This window comes from Telmatherina bonti (assembly GCF_933228915.1).
Source record: "Telmatherina bonti genome assembly, chromosome: 15".
Lineage (NCBI taxonomy): Eukaryota > Metazoa > Chordata > Actinopteri > Atheriniformes > Telmatherinidae > Telmatherina > Telmatherina bonti.
In genome coordinates, this window is record NC_136613.1 from 27,862,323 (window position 1) to 27,884,446 (window position 22,124).

The 22,124-nt window shown below is 39.9% G+C and overlaps 1 protein-coding gene across 1 annotated transcript in view; it reads left to right on the forward strand.

Annotated features, from left to right (window-relative positions):
• LOC306766896 (partitioning defective 3 homolog B-like) overlaps positions 1-22,124 on the forward strand; it is a 230,308-nt gene that overhangs the window by 123,865 nt on the left and 84,319 nt on the right. The window contains exons 18-19 of the mRNA XM_079254754.1: positions 9,417-9,632; positions 13,251-13,479. Of these exons, the coding sequence (XP_079110880.1) occupies positions 9,417-9,632; positions 13,251-13,479 (445 nt within the window). The remainder of the gene's footprint in view (positions 1-9,416; positions 9,633-13,250; positions 13,480-22,124) is intronic.

The window sequence follows — 22,124 nt, forward strand, 5'->3', positions numbered from 1 at the left end:
TGTTTCCAGTGAGAGTTGGACTCTGCGAAAGCTGCCCTTTATCCCGATTCTGTTCATAACTTTTGTGGACAGAATTTCAAGGTGCAGTCGAGATGTTGAAGGGATCCAGTTTGGAGACCTCAGGATTGGGTTCTGCTCTATGCAGATGATATGGTTTTGTTGGTTTCATCTGGTTGTGATCTCCAGCTCTCACTCGAACGTCCGTGAACCTGATTGTGAAGTGGCTGGGATGGGATCAGCACCTCTGAATCCAAGGTACTGGTTTTCTGCCGGAAAAGGTTGGTGTTCTCTCCGGGTCGGAAATGAGGTCCTGCACCAAGTGGAGAAGTTGAAGTATCTCAGGGTCTTGTTCACCAGTGAGGGAAGGATGGAGTGTGAGATTGACAGGTGGATCGGTGCAGCGTCTGCAGTAATGCGGACTACGCCAGTCTGTTGTGGTAAAGGAGCTGAGCCAAAAGGCAAAGCTCTCGATCTGCTGCTTTGCAAGAACAGCAAATTTTTTAGTTCCTTTTGTAATTATTGCAGCACCTCAGAATACATTTAACCTCAATGACAGTCTATAATCAGAAGTTCTTGTGTTTTCTCTCACAGTATTTATTGACCACAACTCTAAAGTCAAGTTGCATGTTCATCTGAATTTTCACTTATCTCACCATGGTTTCCTAATATCTTGGTTTTAGTTGTGTTTTCTGAAGTGATGAGCCTGCAGAATGTCCTGTGGATTCAGAAGCCCCCCCCCCCCCCCCCCCCCCCCCCCAACCATTTTTTTCCCCTCGTCTGATTAATTTCCAGACATATCTTTTTTTCCCCTAAAACCTTTTTACACATTCTCTCAGCTGTACCTGTTGATTGTCGACATGTCTCCTGTTTCATAATGCTACATTGTCCAGAAAGATGTTAGACGATTTTCCTGCCTACTCTTTTCCCAGCTCACTTTCATTGGCTCTGTGTTTTTATACATATTTATCATGTTTTTATATATATATATATATATATATATATATATATATATATATATATATATATATATATATATACACACACACACACACACACATATATAATGTATGTATGAGTGTGTGTGTGTATATGTATGTGTGTGTGTGTGTATATATATATATATTGAACTAAAATGCATCCAGCGGTTCTATGGTGGGATGTCAGGTCTCTGTGTTGATGGAGGTGGGGTCCTGGAAAGTGTGCGGTTTAAAGACAATGACTTCTGGGAAAACCGTTTTCTCTTCCAGCAGTGTTCTGTCTCTCCACAACCCAAGAAACCACTCAGGAACCTCTTCACAGAGACACACTCTAACACACTTCAACAAAACCACTGTGGTAATGTTTTGGTGGTGGGAAGTCTCCATCATCTTGTGGAAAATAAAAACTTTGGGAGATTTCCAGTTTTATTTGTTGCAAACTGGACATGGCATTCCAGTGTGTGCATGCCTGTAAACCCTCCCTGACAGAGACTGGTGTTTCTTTTTGCTTTCTCTCTCGTTTTCTCATTTTTTGTGACCAGAAACATTTGCCATGTGAGGATGGAGCCTCTGAGCTCATTTTAGGGAATTTTAAAAATAAACATTCACAGCACATAGACAATCCTGCGTTTCAGCATCCTAACAAATTGTGTCTGAGTGCTTGTGGTCATCAGGCTCGATGTCTTTGTGGTGGTACAGAGAAATGGAGGCTCCATCGTTCCATCAATGAATCAAATCAGCTGTGAAAGAGGAAACACAAGAAATTTCCAGTCAGTACTCCATGCACACTGGAGCTGTATTGCGATGAACTGAGTGTTAATCCATATTGTTCCTTCGAAGGATTCTGTCCTTCAACTCTTTAAATAGGGCATTGCTGCCACACACATGCATTCATAAGCTGCTGACTGGACACAAAAGAAACCGTTGCAGCTTTCCTTCCTTCTTTTTGTTTCTTGTGTGATGACGACAGCCTGGAGGCTTCAGTGCGTGTGTGTGTGCCTAACAGAATTAGTGTATGAAAGAAAGTTCCTTGATTCATGAATATATAGAAAACAAATAAAAAGCTTGTCAGGGTGTTTTTCTAGGATTAAATATGTTCAAATACCCTCAGTTATCACTTCAGTGTGAGTGAAAAGTGAAGCCTGGCAGAATGTGTCGACATATGAGTCGCTAATGTTTGTTCTTTTTCTTTTTCATTGCAGTAAACTGGTACTAAACTGCTGCAGTGCTTCTCTGCCTCTGTTGTACTTCTCTGTCTTTGTGTTTGCCTCTTCCTCTGCCACCAGCACTCTGTCTCACTCACCGTTTTCGCTGCCAACGCCATTCAGACTTAGCGGCTGGCAAACAGGCAGAGGGGCTTAGGACGGAGAACATCTCTCTGAGAATGTCTGTGTCAGGGGGCCGTGTGATGCTGAGGGACGCTGGAGAGGAGCATTGTCTGATTTGTTCCCCAGTGCAAGTTTGACTTTGAAAAGCATCACATGCTGATGAGGCTCTGCCAAAACTCTGTCCCGTCCTGTCTTCTCCTCCCTGTGATTGTCTCTTCTCTCCTCTCCGTCTCTGGGATTTCTGCTTTTCCATTGTTTTGCCGCCTCTCTGGCTCCTGCAGACTTTGCTTTGGATCTAACCTGAAAGCCACCTTGTTAGACTGATGTGGATTGATGGATTAATTTGTCACAGGGAGAGCAGCTCAATTTGTGTGCCTGTGTGTCAGTGTTGGGTGTGTATGTGTGTGTGATGCCACCACACATTAGTTCTTCACCGTCATTAGGCAAAGAATTCAAACAGCTGAACTAAGCAGTCCCTGCTTTTCATTTCACTCATATCCATATGTCTTTTGACTGTATTTTCCATGTGTGTTCTTTACTATCTACCCGTGGGTTTTACACAAACTGATGCGTCATTTGTTTTTGTGTGTCTACTGCTGGTTGCTCCGCTGTATATTGAATGGCCTTTGACCCCTCTCCATCTCACCCAGTAAGCCAATAAAGGTGAGCAGTAATCAGGAGATGGTCAGTGCTGTCATTTCTTGCTGGTGCAACCATTCATCTCTCTCAGGCTTTACACAGTCATCACCGACATGTGCTGTTCTCTATATTCTATTATGCTCACTACTGAGCGAAGGCAATTTATTTCTCTCGCTGTATTGTTAAATGAAGTTCTGCAAAATATCAATCACTGTCCAGTACACGATGTGGAAGATTTTATATTTAAAGTTGTTTAAGTTTTACATTATTCTGTGTTGACTGAAAATTTATCTTCCATGAACACTTCTACGTCTGTGTACACAATCTGCAACTTCTATAGCAGGTACAGCTTTTAAGAGTCTCAAAACTCTGTCCTTCTTTTATTTGAGTTGTTTTTCTTTAATCTGTCTGGTCTTTAACATCGGCTGCTCTGGCGAACTACATCTTCTTGTGAAGATGCAGTTTCAGCTGACAATTGGAAGACAGCTTCTTTAAAAATGTTAAAAAAGCAATATTTGCATCAATTCTGATCCTTCTTAGTTGAGATGTTTAAATTAAGCATCATTGTAGCTCAGTGTTAAAACTAAAACATCATTTAAACTTATCACAAAAAGTAAAGAACTGCATGTTTATTTGGATTATTTTTCTACTTTAATAATGCCAGTTGCCTTTGCATTATACATCACTTGAAAGATGATTAGTCACCTGAACAAGGTATAACTTGTAATGCTAGGACTAACTGTGTGAAATACACCACCAATTGGTAGAAGTGGAGAAACGATGACATAAATCCAGATTTCTTTACTTTTAAAGGAATAAAGCTCCATGCACAGGGAAAATATCAAGATTAATGTCACGTTAACGTATCCAGTTCATTTACGATGATGAAAAGCCGTCCAGCTTCATTTATCAATGACTAAATCTGTAAGCGTATGGCATGTTGAAATTTGCTGTAAAGAGAGAAGACAGTAATGTTCACTTACACTCCCAACATCCATGACATCTAATTATTGTCCTGTTGGGTTTTTCGGGACAGGAACAGCCTTTTCATCAATGCTACATGTTTGCATTCATGCCTCAATTGTGTCTTTCTCTGCTGCTTTGCAGTAAAAATTCATGTTCATTAAGCAGTTAGGGCATACTCTGGTAATTTAACTGAATAATTTGAACTTTTTTCTGTTTACTCATATTTTCACTTTGCTTTCCAACAATCACAACCCTTTTCCCCCCTAAAGGGGAATGTTAGCAGCTGTAAAATGTCTTTTGGTATTAACCTCTTTGAGCTAATACTGTTATGACTTTATGGACAACAAAAGGGAGACATTTAGAAGCATAAGCATCACTAATTGAAAGTTATGACAATATTAAATTGGAAATGAACTTAATTTAAACCCTATTTATTTAGAGGGTAATTAATTGTTGGTTAAAATGTTACAGTCAGGACATCCCTGGTTGAAAGAAGTTGTTTTCTGGTTGTTAGACTGAAGATGATGTTATTGTGGTCTATGAAGCTCATTCAGATATCACAAAGCCCTGTGGTACAGAGAGACCTTATTTCTGCTGGGAGGTAGGACACACACACACACACACATAAAACTTAATGATCTCCCTTCTAAATTATCTCCCAGCAGTTGCAAACACTTGTACACACAGGATTATTTCAGTAGTTTATTGTGTGAAAATTTCCACATACTCCATATTTGGGCTAGGAGGCTATGATGGTCTGTGATGCAATACTTTTTTTGTGCTGTAGGTGAAAACATGAGACAACTGATGCGAGAGCTAGGAAAGTTACATGTTGTCCTAACTTAAAAAGGCTGCCTACTCTGTGGTCATTAATTCAAAAGCAACACATAAATAGAGCTGCTTCTCTTTCCTCGAGGCTCCAAAGCTTGATTTAGTTCACCAAAAGTTGGGGCTGTTTGCAAGTCTGCTGGCTTCGTAGCTGAAGCCTGCTGCTAAGCTGCTCCTTGGTGTAATTTTGACTTTGAAAATAGCCCTTTGCCTTCCTGCCAACAAAATAGCCTTGGGATAGCTTGGCATTCTCTCTCTTTGTGCCTTTGTTTTTCATTTTTAAGTCTTTTTTTTTTTTTTTTTTTTTTTTTTTTTTTTACTCTCCTACTTTGTCTTTGCACTGTTATCACTCCCATAGTCCCTTATTCATTCCCAGGGTTGTTGTCTTAGTTTTTGTTTTTTGTTTTCCATTTGCTGCATCCTCTCCCTTCGTTTTTGTCTGGCGTCCATCTCTCTCAAACCATTTTGATATTCTTGTCTCGCTTGTCATCCTTCTCTCTCTCTCTAAAAGCAGCTTAATTCTATCATCTTACAGTTGGACAGCAGTAATTACATTTATGACACAAATCCTGCTACTCGCAGCAAAAATGGTTTGTGCATGTGAGTACATGGTCATCACCCTGTGTGTAGTTGTACGTGTTATATTTGTGCGTGTATATTCACTGATTAAACAGCCAAACACCACAGAGCTATTTATAATTCTATTTAGGTCATCATATAACCACTTGCTTTGCACGGTTTGGACTCAGAAGTCATTGTACAAGCTGGGCGCATGTCTGGGTTGGACCTTTACTGGTGTTTCTGAGTGTGTGGAAGGAATGAACTTTGTTTTTTTATTTCTTTTTAAAGCTGCATTTGAAGTCAGAGTAAAGTAGAAATAAATGAATACATGTTGTATGTTTGTCACTTCGGGAAACATAGTATTAACCAATCAGTGATATTGATGTTAAATGTTAGCAAAGTTCATTAAGTTTCATTCCAGAAATGCACAGTGGTGTAGTGGTTAGCACTCACAGCAAGAAGGTCGCTGGTTCGAGCCTCAGCTGGACGGAGGTTCTAATAGGGGCCTTTCTGTGTGGAGTTTGCAAGGTCCTCACGGTTCTCTCTGGGTACTCCGACTTCCTCCCATCGTCCAAAGACATGCATGTTAGCTTAATTAGTTACTCTAAATTGTCCCGAGGAGTGAGTGTGAGTGTGTATGGCAACCTGTCCAGGGTGTATCTCTCTCACACAGTTTTCTGGGATAGGCTCCAGCTTCCCTGCAACCCTTTAACTTGAACATTTAGTGAAGAAAATGGATGGATCGATGATTCCAAATCTGAACAATACGTTTCACCACAGTTTTGTTGAGTAGTGTGTTTCTAAGAACAGCTTTGCATCACCTTAATGGCAGCCATCTTTTTAACCATTGGGACATTCATTTCCACTCAGATTTACTGTTTTACAGAGACCCGATTTTACATCCAGCCAAAGCAACTGAGAAAAGAAAATAGATATCTGTTTGATGGCCCTACTGACTGCATTCATGTGGACAAATGTAGGTGTGTCTTGTGATGCAGTGGTTCTCATACAGTAATAACTACTTTGTAGGAACTGACAAAAAGTGTCAGATGTTGGTTGAACCACTTGTATTATGTGAATGTTGTTGGCAACCACAAGCGTGTTGTCTTTAGGATTGTTTGGCCTTCAATTACTTCATGAACACACAAAATAATTCAGGGAAAATCCTGGAAGAGTTTATTCATGGATTATGTGGTGTGAGTCAGAAACTACTGACAGCCCTGATCTTCTCTATTTGGACTTTTTAAAACCATGGATTTTATATCCAAAGAGCTGCATTAAACAGTCATTAGCATCGCAAACCAGACATTCAGTTAATGATCGGACTTTGCATGCAGTTTCTCTTTAGTTTACTATAAGCTGGTAGCCAGAGGTATGGAGTCTGTCAAGCAGCTCGATCTTAGAGAGATAAAAAATAATGGCGATGATGTAGATGGCTTGATTCAGATGTAAGATAACATCAAGACTCTTGGTGGTAATCATGAAGAGACATGAGTTAGAAGCAGCTGGAAAAGTTTACAGAAAACTCTTGAATTGATCTGCAAAGATGCTCAGCTGTTTACTTCCACTCAGAGAGCTTTAAACCTTCAACACACTGCCGGTGCATTCAGGCGCCCGATTACTGCAAGCGCTCAACAGCTGCCAGCGCATGGATGTGCCAAAATACAGGAGAGTTCACTGTTTGTGAACCTGCAGGGCCACATTTAGAAGACAATGATGTGTCTGAAGGGGAACTGTTTGAGCTTTTCTTCACCGAAGAGATCATCGCTCTGTTCGTCCAAGAGACTAATCGCTACGCAGACCAAGTAAAAGGGGGACAGAGCAGGGCGATCTAGTCATGTTGCTCACTTTGAGTTTCCAGGTAGATGCACCCCTGATCTTCACCAGTAAAAAGTCTCCAAAAAAATGTAAATAAATTTTTGTTTGTGTTTCATTCTTTATTACAACAATAAACAAGAAAGATCTGTGCTTTTGAAACAGGTAGGCATGATTTTTTTTTTTTTTTTTTTTTTTTTTTACTGTTTGTGAAAAAAAAAGCAGTTTTATAAGAAAATAATGTCATATTTTATGCAATGTGATGAAGGTTAAGCTGTCCTAAATTGTCTTTTTGTTCATTTACTTACTGATTTTTTTTTTTTTTTTTCCGCGTCTGAGAAGAGATTTCCTTTACTGGCTGTTTACTTTGTCCAAAAGGGAAAATGGTCCAGAAAAAATAAATCACATTCTGTTATGATGACTGTTTTGGAGTCTGAGTCTGAGTTTATGAGCATTTTTTTGGCTGCAGCGCACAGATTCTCTTTTTATTATTTCAGCATGACCATAATTTACCTTCAACTCCAATCATTGCTGATAAGATCCAAAATAATGTAGAAACAGACTTTTCTTAAAATTTCCTGAAAGTATGAAAACTTATCCAATCAAATCAGTTTTTTCCTTTTTCTTTGACAATTCATTTTGACCTTTTTTTTCTCTGTGTATGTTAAAATCAGATCTGACAACAACAGGCTCAGTGTACAGTACGTACCATGGATGGCTAATAGACTGATAACTACAGCCACGCTGTCTACAGTATGAGGTGGAAGAAATTAATGCCACCATTCAGCCTTTTGCATTTTGCTGATGAAGCATAGAAGCTTCAGTCTTTCTGAAAAAAAACAACAAAAAAAAAAAAACTAAAAGAAATGAGTTTTAATTCAGCGACAGAGAGTGATGATGTGTAATAAAGCAGAGCTGTACATTGGTAAAAGTGTGCACAGCACATTGTGTGGATTTATACTTGTTTGGCTGCATTAGAAAGCCACAGTATCGCCACAGGGTTGATTCAGCAGGGATTAATCACACACTGTAGCGCTGTGATGTTTAATAATTCAGTCTGCCTCTGAATGTCATGTGGACTGTGTTTATGGAGGAAAATCTCACACGCTGTGGCCTTTGTCCAGCTCCTCTCCAAGCAGCAGACTTACATTATGCATGTGCATACTCTCGCCCAGCGTTATCACTCTTTGTGCGATTCGTGTGTTGTGTGTTTGCTTAATGGTTGCTTAAATAGATGTGGAAGTCACATCAGCCCTCTCATCTCTTTTGCTCCGAAAACTGCGCGCACACACAGAAAGAGAAGCAGTGTGTATAGGGAATCATTAGCTAAAGTGATGCAAGTTTAGCTATCATGAATCAAAGTGGCATCATATCGACAAGCCACCGCCAGCAGAGAATCTGAAATGTGTGTGTGTGTGTGCGTGTGTGTGTAAGGATTACCAGTATTTTGAGCTGGCAGCACGCCCAGCCTTCCTCTCTTCCTCCCCATTTTTCTCTGTCCTCCTTCCTGCCACCAGGGTTTTCCCTAGTGATATTCCCTGCAGGAAATTTAATTTGCTCTCTCCCTGCCGCTGTGCTTCCTGCCCGTTTTCTTCCCATCTAACCCACCATCCCTGCTTTAGGTGGCACACAGTGACAATCACATTACCTTCTGCCCCCCACCCCCTCTTACAAACATTAATTCCTGCAAGTGGTGGAAAGAAAACCCAACAGAGCAGAGCCTATAGCTGAGCTTGTTGCAGCTTCTGCAGTCAGCATGCCATTAGCGTTTGCTGGCTTTGTGCAACAGGATCGCAGTGATCGCTAGGTGGTCTGTTACAACAGCATGCTGAGGTTTTTTCTCTCTTCCTGCAACTTGTTCTGTGCTATCTTTGAACTCTGTCTAACTCTCCCAGGAGTACTTCACCGTTGTTTTGTCTCCTTATCCGTTGCAAACCTCTTCATCATCCTTCCTGTCTGATCCCTCCCTCCCTTAGTAATATCTCTCACAGTATACTTGTGATGATGGATGGAGAACTGGTAACAGAGAAGCAGACTTTACATTTATCACTGCACTTTAGTACATTGCACTTTTTCTTATTTGCCCTGCTCTTCAGACCTGAGCCATGTTCATGTTCCTTCTGGCCCCCAGTTGGTGTCTCTGTAGGCTTCCTGATGCAATCAGACCAAAGCAGTGCAGTGACATTGGAATAGTCTTATCAAAGCTGAACAAAACTAGCCATTTGTACACACACTATCCAGGTTCTTTGTTTTTCTGACTGCAACAGCAGATCTAAAACATCCCTTTTCTGCTTTTCTCCAGCTCCTCCCACTCCTGTGGAACTCGGTCCCACTCTTGGCTTGAAGAAGTCCAGTTCCCTAGAGAGTCTCCAGACCGCCATGTCAGAGGTCAGCAGGAAGAACGAGCTCCTACCGTTCCACCGTCCTCGCCCAAACATGGTCAGGGGGAGGGGCTGCAACGAGAGCTTCAGAGCAGCGATCGATAAATCCTACGATGGACCGGCTGAAGATGACGATGGTAAGAGAGATAAAATGTTCCATAAATATGAGTACATGCTATCCCTGAGGAGTACACAGAGATACTCCATGGGGTATGGGAGAGAATAAATAAAATAGGGTTCATGCAGAATATAATAAGATGAATAAATATTTCCATAAAATATATACGTAAAGTTAAAAACTAAGGTTTACATCCAGTTTCATTCACTGTAACAAACCCCGGTCGCTTACCTACCTGGATTTTGGCTCTTTCTGACACGTTAACTTCACCTGTCAATCATTTGTCAGCTTGAGGAATTGCTGCAGAAAGAACAATGTCAAGCGCAGAAGAAAACAGGCAGAGCCATGACGCTCAGCTGGTAGTTAGATGAATATGTTTTTGTTGGGATTTACTTCCACCAACTGTAACCGTCCCAAGATATTATGTTTGTTTATGTTCCATATTTATATTATGTTATTATATTGTTATTATTATAAATATTCTATATTTATATTCCCAAGATATTTAGTTTATTCTAATGCTTATGTTTATGCTTATGCTTATTTGAGCAGAAATCAGGTACAAACAGCATCTTACCAAAAAGGCCATCTGAGTTTCTTTAGCAGGAAATTTGATGAATTTAGGCCATCAGAGACACAGTGTGAAAAAGCGTCTTATCAAAAGCCTTGGAGGTTCTTCTGTAGCATCTATGCTGGTGGCCAAGTCCACATAAAAGCCTTCACTGTTGCTGAAGACCTCCTACTGCCTGCTGGGGTTTGTACTGGTTTAAGTAATGCTGAATAAAATCACAGCAGAAAATCAGATTGCTGGTTGCTGACATTGTTGCACAAGTTGTGGGGGAAAAAAGACTCATTTTCCCTCCAGCTGGATGAATCCACAGATGTAAGGGGAAATTCACAACTTGTTGCTCATGTTAGATGAACAGATCAGGGCAGTTCTGTATAACATGCCCTGTTCTGCACAAGTTTAGAAGGAAACACAACAGGACACATAATGTTCTGAGCTTTTAGAGCTGAAAACACGTTTGCCATTAAAGTAGTTGTAGATTATTCACATCCAACATGCTTAAAATATGTTCTTTAAAAATCTTTTAGAAATTTAGAATGTTTTAAATTGTAATAATATATCCGGCAGTGATGGAAGAGCGTCGTTTCAAACCGAAACAAGCGCTGCTTTGCTGGATAAAGGTTAAGAAACACTGAATTAAAGTAATAAATAAAATGTTGATTGTTGTTTTGGGCTTTCTAGGTTATAATATAGACTTTGGGTTTAATAAGCATTAGGATTTAACTAAATCTTTTATGTTGTCAGTGATTTTTTTCATTTACAGGAAGGTGGTTTTTACTTGTATGTTTTTCATATTTAATACAGCCAGTGCTGCTCTGAGCAACTATGATCATTATTCCACCGCTTTAGTTCAAAGCTAGAGGTGTGTTTTTATGATTTGTCTAAATATATCTTCTCTCAGTGGTTCTGCAGACCACCGTTTGCATTTGCCATTCTGAATTTGCATCTTTAAGATATTTTATACAATTTTTAAAGATTTTTTAAAGACAAATAGAATGTAATGCATTTAATTCCTTGCGGTTTAATGACTCCGGCTGATAATAGAGACTCAGCAGCAATGATCACACCGAGAGATTCAAGCATGTTTCCCTTTTGGGTGCGTTTCTTTCACCGACGTCAGCGTCTGTTTTCCACTTTCCAAGACATGCAGAAACTGCTTTCTCATCATTGATTGAAAAGTGAGATATTTACTCATTTCTCTCAGTTTTCCTTCCATCTGAGTCCCATGCATCACCGTTTCCAAAAGGACAGAGATTTCTATCTTTAAATTTCACATCTAATCGCTCACATACATCATCAGCGCCGTTAGATGGATTTTTTTCACACCATGATTGATGCATTCTCTGCGTAGCTCCACACGCAAGGTGTCCCTAAATTACGCTTTTCTCCACAAAGTGTGACAAAGGGGGTCCAGCAGCAATCACCTCAAAATATCCCCATATATTCAATTCCCAGCTGCATTATTAGCAGCTAACTCTTATCAGTCACCACCAGAGTAATGAGTCGGGTTGTTTCAGATCACTACACTCACAAAGGATAGGACTAATAGGGCATGTCAACACCACACACACACACACACACACACACACACACACACACACACACACGGTGGCCACATCTGTCACCATCTTTCTAAACGTTCAGCACTTTCAGAGCTGCTGTTAATTGACAGAGAACACTTCTCAGACGAGTATCTCTCTTTCTTCCACTCCATGTGCTGCTTGTTCCAGTGACAGATGTAAACACCTGTCAGAGGAGGATTTTACCTGCAGCACACTGATTTTTCATGTCCTGAGCGAGACCTCATAAAAGGTTTACTGTGACTTTCTTCAATAATGACAAGATCTCTGATTCAGTCTTGTATTTAAACGATAATAAGTGTAATTTGACTGTGTTCCGGGTTAATCGGTGTATTTTTTCTGTACTTTTTGCTTGGAAGAGTGAAGGATGTGGCTGATGACGTAACTCGACAGCGTTCCTGTGTTGCTGAACTCTGAACAAAAAGAAAACAAAGGTTATAGATGTAGATTTTACAGAACAGTGAACCCAGTTTCTTAAAGAATGAAGACATAAATGAGTCGAGGAGGCTCCCTTCAGTTGTCACTGAGGTCATTGGGAGTTTTTAACCCCTCAGAGGAGGACGACAATCAGCGTGAGGCTTTAAATGTGCTGCAAGGCCAATAAATACGGCACACACATTTCCATTCTGCTGATAGACACTTTCTGTAATTAAGGCTGAAGTGAATATCCACACAAAATTAGATCTCAATTGAAGTAACTAATTTGGTTTGGTTATCTCATAAAGTCTGATGAATAGTCAGTGTATGTGTGTGTACTTGTGCCCTTGTTTTTGTCACCTCATTCAGACCTTTTCCGGTATAATTACTGACCTTGTCAGGACCGGTAGTCCGTATGGGAACCGAAATCCAATCCTCGCATTTGAAGTCCTTGTTTCTATGTTAAGGCTGAGGTTAGGATTTGCCGTAAACTGGTTGTAATAACCGTCAGGTCCAAGGTTTGGGTTAGGTTGTGGCTGTGAATGGAAAATCAGTACATTGTCCTGTTAAGGATAGCTGTACAAGCATGTGTGTGAGAGATCATTGTTATTCAAGGCCAAACCTCCAGTCTGTCCATGAAGTAATGAGGCATTGCAGTTTATGCTTTGAATATCTTTACTTTCTTATTTGGAAGAGTTAATTAACTCACTGTAAGGTTGATAATTATGCTTTGGAGATGTTGAGCAGTTTGTATTTGAGCTGTTCATTTACATGGACATTGTTGTGTCAAAGTGTTTCTGTGGTATTTTACGTGTGGCCTTTTTTTTTGTACATTATAATAAAGTGTACAGACGCTGAGGTTTGGGACACTTTTTCAGATTTTGGACTTATAACTTTCTGTCAGTTCTGTCAAACTGTCTTTTAAAGAGTTTATCGTTCAGTCTCCGTTCATGTTCACCTTCATGATTTAGATTTCTCTTGACTCTGTTTTCTGCTTTTATTCCTGTTTAAAGCACTCTTAGTCCATCCACTTACTCTAATCCCCATCCTCTTATTCTTTTATTTCCCGTAGATGAAGGTTCAGAGCTGAGTTCAGGCCGTGACACTCCTGCAAGTAGTTCATCCCGCCAGGGGGTTGGCGATCAAACAGAGGAGAAAGGCAAAAAGGAAAAGAAAAAGAAAGCAAAAACTAAGAAGAAAGAAAAGAACAAAGGAAAGGGGAAGGAGAAAGAGAAGAAGAAAGCTGAAGAACCCGAGGAGACGGAAAAAAAGAGTAAGAAAATTGGCTTTGGCCTGTTGAGGTGAGTTAAAGGATTGTTTTGTTTTTTTTGTCCTCTATTTTATTGTGTTTGGTCTGCTGTAGCCACACCATGCAGTGATGGCATGTGCTCCCACTGCAGCCTCAGCGCCTGCTGTAGCATAGCTGAGCCACGCTGCCATTCCCCCGCCTTTTCCCCCCTTAAGTTTATCTTTTTTTTTCCAAGTCGTTATTTCCACTGAGGTGAAATAACACATCTGTAATTCCTTTCATGAGTAATGACTTCGATTTTTTTGTTTGTTTTTGGAACAAATGAGATGCTCTTGTGGGCGCCTGATCATGTCCTGAAACTCTTGACATTTTGCTTGAAAATTAAGCTCAGTAAAAACTTTTGATAATTTGAAAATAGGGGTGACGAAATGGCCCAGTAATGATCCAAAATGTCATCCTCCCCAACTGCCTAAACCTTCATGTATGGAACTTTGTACAGATGTACAACACATCTAGACGTACAGAAAAACTTCTTTAAAACACAGCATAATCAGCAGGAAGTCTGCAGTTTTGAATCAAACGAGCCTGTTTGTCACAGATTACTTTACAACAAACTCATCCTAGAGATTTAATCTAAAGTGCGTCAGAATTACACACTGAATGCATTATTGATGGATTTTGCTGTTATCAACAGAGTGGTGGTTCCGTCAAAGTTTTCATGTTTTGTCATAAGAAACTAAACTGATATCACACCTCATTATTGACAAAAACAAACAAAATGCTCACTCTACACGGTTTACAAAGTTTTTTATTTAACAATATATCAAATGTGAAATGTGTCCATCAATCTTCTCTGCTTTTTTTGGAGTTGACACTGTGTGAAAGGAGAAACATTGTGTCAGTACGGGCGGTGGGGATGTGGACCCAAATGCAGAGATGAGCAACAGGGATGCAGATTCAAGACTGATTTATTTTAACCAAAGGAACTCAGGGGACTAACGCAGGGAACTAGCTCCACAAAATGATCCAGCAAAAAAAGCCAACAAGTGAGGACTATAAATACACTGAACCAAACGAGACACAGGTGACATAGATGAACTAACTGAACACAGGTGAAACTAATGAACATGGAACCTAGACACCAGAGAACTAAACAAGGCAAACTACAAACCAAAAGAGGAAACCAGAACTAAGGAGAAACACAAAACACCACATCGTGACACATTGTAGCTACTAGTTCCTTCTTCTCAGGTGTAGATCCTACATGGAGATTAATTCTGATCTTCAAGATGGATCCCATCTTTTTTACACTCCTACATTTGGCCTGATTGGCCAGTTTCTGACCAATAATAATGTAATATTTTAGTCTTTTCATTGGAAGAAAATAACTGTTAATAAGAATATTTTCACTATTTTTATCTGTGGTGAAAATCAAAAATCTTTGTTCAAAAGTTGTTATAATAAGTGATTTAACTTTAAATTCAGAGAAAAGTTTCAACTTTTTGGTTGTCAGCGTACAACCATAATTTGGTGACTGTTGAAGAAATCGTGGTTGATCATTGGAGATGCAGTCTTGGTGCAATGTGGCCCCATGAAGCCCACAGCGGTGTAATTTCACTACCTGTACCCCAGCTTCACAGCGGAAACTCGGTTTTTGTTTGTCTTTCTTCAGCAGAACCTCTTTCTTCCTGAACAATTATCAGATTTTTCCTGCGTTAAATCACCGCTAAACAGTTTAAAATGTTTCTATTTTCTCTGCTTGATGCAGCCTGAAATTTGACCAGTTTGTAGCATTGCAGTATTTGACAGAAACCTTCTTGTTAATGTCTCCTGCCCTCAAGTATGTACACAGTTTTTGCTACCATTATTATTATTTGTACACCTCCTAGTTTCATTCTATTTCTGACTAAATGTAAATACTGAAGTGTGAAATTGTAGCCTTTTTTTAAACCATTGAAGCCGTGTCATATGTTCCCAGGAACAGACAGACAAGCCTGAATGGTGCCCCAGGTTCCTTAAGAGGAGCTGAAAATTATCTGCCAGAGCTATTTTCTGTGATTAACTTTGAAAGTACATATTTTCCAGTGTGAATGGAGCCCTCAAAGAAAAAACAGCATGAATGGGGCAAAGTGTTTCAACGAACCATTTGTACTCCCTTCTTTAATTGCTACCTTATAACAGGTTTTTTTCCCCCGTCTTCTTTACTGTGGTTGTTTGTGAAGTGGGATTTCACATGACCATTACATAGATACTGATCTTAAGAAAAACACTTGTGAGCCATTAAAACTGCGAAATGTAGCTGCAGCCTCTGAAAATATATGTACAAAGGCAGTCTGTTTGAACCAGAACACAGAGAAACACTTCCAGATTTCAAAGTCACAGTTTATCACAGTGATTATATCTCCAAATTGCATGTTATTATTGGTGAAATATTGGGCTGTTTGACTAATGTGCTCTAATTTGGCTTAATTGAATAAGTTGAAAGCTGTGTCTTTAAAAGTCACCACCTTCTTTAATTCCCTCCTTGTCCACCTTGTGCTTGTTTCAGTAAACTTTTCCATCTCATACCTTCAGTATTTCGTCATTAGTAAAAATTATTGTGATGGTGAGCAGATTTATTCTCTTTTCTAGTGTTAGAACACGGATTCTGTAAACCTGTTTATGAATGTAGCAATTGAGTTTTGTTTACTGAAAGAGGAACAGATGGCCTTACACAGGACAGAGTTGTTTTATTTTAGCCTTTTGGTTTTAATGGCTGTGCATCATGTTAGGTAACCGGCTTCACCTGCCTGTTTCTGTGTTTGCTAGTTTCTGAAGTGTCAGCCTCAGACAATTAGAGAAATTACAACACTAGGTTGCATTAAAATGATTCAGTTTAACCTTCATTGCAGATCCACTGTTTGACTTTAGATGCCAACTTCTTAAAAACATATAATCTTTAATATTCCAGGTCTTCTGAATAGGGTTGTTGGTAATTCATGAAATGCTTTAAAGTGTCTTTTTTGCCATACTTTGACATTGGTGGAATTTGTGACCACTGTTCTTGACATTGTTTCATTGACAAATGATTGCACAGCTCCCTGTCAGTCATGGTTCAGGTCTGGACTTGGATTGATCCATTGCGAGACGTTGTTTTTCACTTGTTTCGGCTGTTGCGCTTGGATTTGCTGCTGTGTTTGGGTTTATTAGCAAGTTGCATGCCAAATTCCAGCGAACCGTTATCCGTCAGACAGATGGCTTCACATTTCACTGTAGAATATGTTGGTAAACAGCTCAATGACTACAAGGTGTCCAATTCCTGCAGTTGGAAATGGGCCACAATCATCAGCCTTTTTGTATACGAAGGGCAGTGAGAACCTTTGGTTTACACTGAGAGAAGCTATATTTAGACAAATCATGAAAACACACCTCTAACTTTGAGCTAAAGCAGTGAAATAATCATAGTTGCTCAGAACAGAACTGGCTGTATTAAATATGAAAAACAACCACGTAAAAACCGCCTTCCTGTAAATTAAAAAAAATAATTGACAGCATAAAAGATAAAGCGGTTCTGTAGATATGCTGTGTTTGGTTTTCTCATGTGGTCTTGTCTGTCTACATGACATTGAATCTTTTTTTTCTTAAATCCTACAAACAAACTTTTTACAGAGATTGTGCCATTTGTGAAAATCTTTGTATCTTGAATGTGTTTGTTTCTGATCAGAAGCTGGGAAACCAATGGGAAGAGTATGGAAATTCCACACAAAGTGTAGTGACAGTGCAAACCACTTGTCCTCTTGTGTTTCTTTGATAAATCCAGTTGCTAGGAAGTGACGTAAAGCTGAAATGTGTTTTTTTTTGTTTGTTTTTTATTAGGCTGCTGAGCAGCGACGGTTCCAGACATGTAATAATAAACTTATACATCTTACACGAACATTCTCTGTGATTCCTTTAATTTGATGGAAGGTTTTCCTGTAGGTTCAGAGATTATCCACCTCAGGATCTCCATTGTCCCTCCCCGTCTTACCCACAGTCTGCTCCGTCTCCCTGTTTCCTGTTGGATCACATCTCCATCTTTTTATCTCTGAAGTCTCACAATTTTAGCCCTGTTGGAAGTGCTGCAGAGTTCAGGGAAGGTTATACCTATGCCATCTCCTCTCTGTTCATCTCTCTGTCTTGCACCAACCACTCTGCTTGATTATCATTAGCACTGCCACACAGCACACTTGCCAACAACTCCAGTTTCATCTAACCAAGACTTCTCTCTATGAACACATCCTTCAATGTAACTACCAGTTATCCCATCACACTTAGCCACAAGTGCTGGAATAAAACATATTAAACACACAAGGATGTTGTTTGACCTTTCCTCTACACCTCATCATTCATCCACATAAGAGAGTATTGATAAGGGCCCTCTGATAATCTCAACCTTTCTGTCCTTCTCTCCAGTTATATTTCTGTAACATCCCCCTCTTCTCCTACCCCCCTCATCTTTGCATCATTCCAATTTTTCATATCCATCTGCTCCCCTTCAGCTACCGCTCCTATCTGCATTTGATTGCATGTAATGGTGGTAGACTGAGAGGGCAAATTGGAGCTATTCAGTGTAGTTCAATCTAGGCTGAGCTGCTGATTTGTCATATTCATCTGAGGGCACCTTTGATTGGCCTAATGGCCTGGAGGAGAGGCAGCGTGGGACACCAGACCTTGCTCCTAGGTATCTGGTTTTACAGTATAGTAGTAAATTCTCATGTCTGTTATCAGTTGTTCACTTAAACAGGATCTCTTTATCAACTGCTGTATGATGTTTCTGGTCACGCACCAGCTGTTATTGTTGTTATAAATATCTCTCCGGTGTTTTTCATCTGAACAAAAACAGCTGAACAAAGTAAGTACAGTAATATAATTACTGTAATACAGTATAGAAGTCAGGCTCTTAATGTTTGCTTAAAGTGCCCTTTAACGTAGACAGATGGTGCTGCCATTTGAACTGTTGCCACCTGCCAATCAGATATGCCAGTCATCTGTGAGTGTGTGTGTGTGTGTGTGCGCGCACAGTGTGGGAAGCATCCCGTCACCATGAATATTCATATGATGATTAAACACGATTGGTCACACAGTCAGATGGTTGTCATATAGTTGGCACGTAGTGCTTGTGTGTTTTTGTGCTGCAGTTGTTTGACCCTGTCCTCTCAAGTTTTTTTCTCTTTCCTTTACGGCTCATTAAGGTTGATATTTAGCTTAATCCTGCAATTCTGAGAACATTTATTTTCTACAAGCATTCAGCCCTAACCTTATGCTTCATACGAGTAATTAACTTCTCTGAAGAGTATGGTTTTGGTGAAGGTTTGTCTTTGTGTGTGTGTGTGTGTGTGTGTGTGTGTGTGTGTGTGTGTGTGTTTGGCTGACCGTGAAAGAGGCAGGGAGATAGAGGGACCTCTGTGTAAATGAAAATATGGCAGTCTTTCAGGTGAGACTGGGAAAGGACAAGGTCTAGCAGAACGAAAGAGGGACCGGGGCCACCGCTGCCAGCGGATCATGTTTTTTGACACGTGTTGTTTGTGTTGCGAATATGCGTGCATGCTGCTCATTTTTCGGCTTTAAAGTAGTGCGAATTTATGATGAATCTATGGTAATGAATTCGTGGTCGCCTGCTGGCTTATAATCATGCACTGCTGTACTTACAGATCGCCCTGCTGCTCTGTTTGTGTGTGTATATCTGTGTACTTTAGTGCTATTACCCCGGCAGAACTTAAACCCCCCCCCCCCCCCCCCCCCCCAAAATGGCAACATAATTACGAATGCAGCCACCAACCAAAAGAGCTTTTGAGCCTTGAGTCTGCTCTCTTTTCTTTACCTCTCATTGGTGCCTGTAATTACATTCTCCCTCCTATTGTCTCATTTTTGTCCTTCCTGCTCTTCTCCCTCTACCTCCATGCTCTCTAACAGGCAGCACCTCTGTTAGTCTAAAAGTGCTCCATCTTTGGGACTATTAGCCCATCACCATGGTGGAGCCCATTAGGACTGACTAGCTCCATTGTGGGATGTGTAATGGTTGAGCTTTGTGCGAGGTCTATTAGCCCAAGTCTGTACTTAGTGTATGCCTATGTGTTTTTCAATGTGTTTGTGGCACATAGATGAAAAGGTAGATGGGGAGGAAAAAGGGTTCGGGTTGATGGCGAAGTCAGTATCATCTAAAAGGGATGTTTCTGATTGGTTCTTCACATTTCCTGATAAAAAAAAAAAACTTTTGGAGTTTGTGCTGTTATAGGTACATCAGGTACATAAGAATATAACTTTTAACTGTAGAAGTCAGTCAACAGGAGCTTGATGTCTGAGTTGTTGCTGTGGTTAAATATATTGTAAAGAAAGGGTATAAATCTGAGTTATTTTCTCAGGCAATAAAGAAGTGAGTTACATGTCATCACCATATCTTTTTAAAGTTCAATATTAATCATAATAATTCAACAGATTTGAAAACACGCTAGTTGTTGCCAGAGAAACCAGTTGATCTGAAATGATTATTTGCTTCATGGTTGGTTCTTTCCACAGCAGGTGCTCGCTTCCCTCTGTCATCCTTTACAAAACATGCACCAATCAGCCATAATATTATGACCACCGACAGGTGAAGTGAAGAACATTGATTATTTCATTATAGTGACAGTGGGTGGGATATTTTCGGCAGTAAGTTAACACTCTGCTCTTGAGTTGTTGGGGGGAAAAAACCATGGCCATATGAAGTTAGCAAAGGAAAGAAATCCTGATAGCAGTTGAGAGGGATGGAAAGTCACTGGTCACTGATGGGCGTAGGAAGTTAAGGCTAGTATATGTGGTTAGACCAATGGAAGAGCTAATGTAGCTCAGAATGGTGGCAGAATTGATGCTGCTGGTTCCTATAGAAAACTGTCGGCCTGTAAGGCTTCACAGCCCAGTCAGCATGCTCGTGATTACCCATATCCACAGCTGAAAGCTACTGGAAGGTAATGGAACAAAGTGGTCTGGTCTGATGACGCTTTGTTTTTGGTCACTTCATGTTCATGGCTGGGTGTGTGTGTGTTGCTGATCCCAGAGCAGTGTTTTTCCATTCTGGTCCTAAGGACCCACTTCCCTGCATGTTTTTAGAGGGAACCCTACTTTACCACGGTGAAATGAAATAATTGGCTTGTTAACAGAACTTGATGAGGAAGTTCATGAATCTGAATCAAGTGTGTAAGAGTATGGACATGTCGAAGACATACAAACACTACCCTGCAGTGATCTGGCCTCTGGATCTATTATGGGAAGAAAGCAACCTGGTGAGGACAGAGTAATGATCATTTTCTATCTTTGCTTGCATCAATAATAAAAATTTTGGCCGATTCTTATATTAATAATGCAATTATGGCCGATAAACGATATTTTCTAATTGCATTTTTTTTCTTCTCGAGTTAAGATAATAATTAGCTATACAAAATGAAAGTTAGCAGTGTTAGCTTCCCATTAATGTTTATAAACTCCTGGATGATGGTGTTTTTTCAGATGACATATCAAATTGGTGTTAACGGTTCTAACTCAGCGTCCTCCTCACAATCCTTACACTGTGCAAGTACTGCATGTTGCCTTTTGGGTATCTTCTTTGGCACCAAGAAAGATAACCACATTGCCGACTTTGCTTCTTCAGTTAAACAGCCCACAATGCTTTGCTGCATTGCTATTATGTCACAGGCACATGTCGAATCAATGGACCTTACTAGGACCTTACTAGACTATGACTGATTTTTAAAAAATGTTTTAAACAGGTTTTTCCTACAGAGAGCACCTTTAAGGCATAATTTCCTGTGCCAGATACAACATAGTATGATACAGCTCGTGCTTAGATTGATCAGGGTTGTTTTAGGGCCTAAACAGCTTAATTTACTTATTATTGGTACTTTCTTCCATGGGAGATTATTCTCTCTTCTTTGTCATACTGGACACATATGTGGTGTCCCTTTATTTAAAAAAAAAAAAAAAAAAAAAAAGTGAATTTCACTTTTTGTGGCTTTTTTTTTAAATTAATCTTTGCTTTGTGAATTAAAATAAAAAGATGATCATTAGGCTATTCTCCCACTGTATTGAGCTGTATAAACATATGCAAATACATAATGGTAAAGAAAAATTATTACAGGAAAAATAATGAAATCAAATCAAAACAAGTAAAAAGTTAGATGACAGAATACCAAACATTAATGTCCTGAGGTGCTTCCTAATGGATTTTGGATGTTCAAAGCCCAATGATCAGGTCAGGGTTTGAGTAAACACAGAAAATTATGTTGAAGAAAGTCGTTTTCAGATTCTCGATGTGGAAAATAAATAAATAAATAAAAAGCTTTTGCTGTCTTCTGGCCAGATGTCGCTTGTCATTGTTTCATAATGAGAGAGCACATGCTTGAAACAGGGGAAGGACACTGCCAATCAAACATCATGACAGGAAGTCATTGGGATGTCGCTGACTGATGTCACGCCTGCCAATCATCAGTGTTTGTGTGCATGTGTGTGTATGTGCTCTTCATTGTTACACACCTGTCAATCACCAATTCCCTCAGGAACCTTTTTACCAATGATAGCAATGGAGATGGGGGGGCGTGTCTTACGAGTAACAGAAGGAGGGAGTGGAAAGCAGAGAGAATGAATGAAGTGAGAGTCACAGATGTTTGTACTCATTTTTTCTCGTGTGTTTGTGGGTTTTCTCATTAT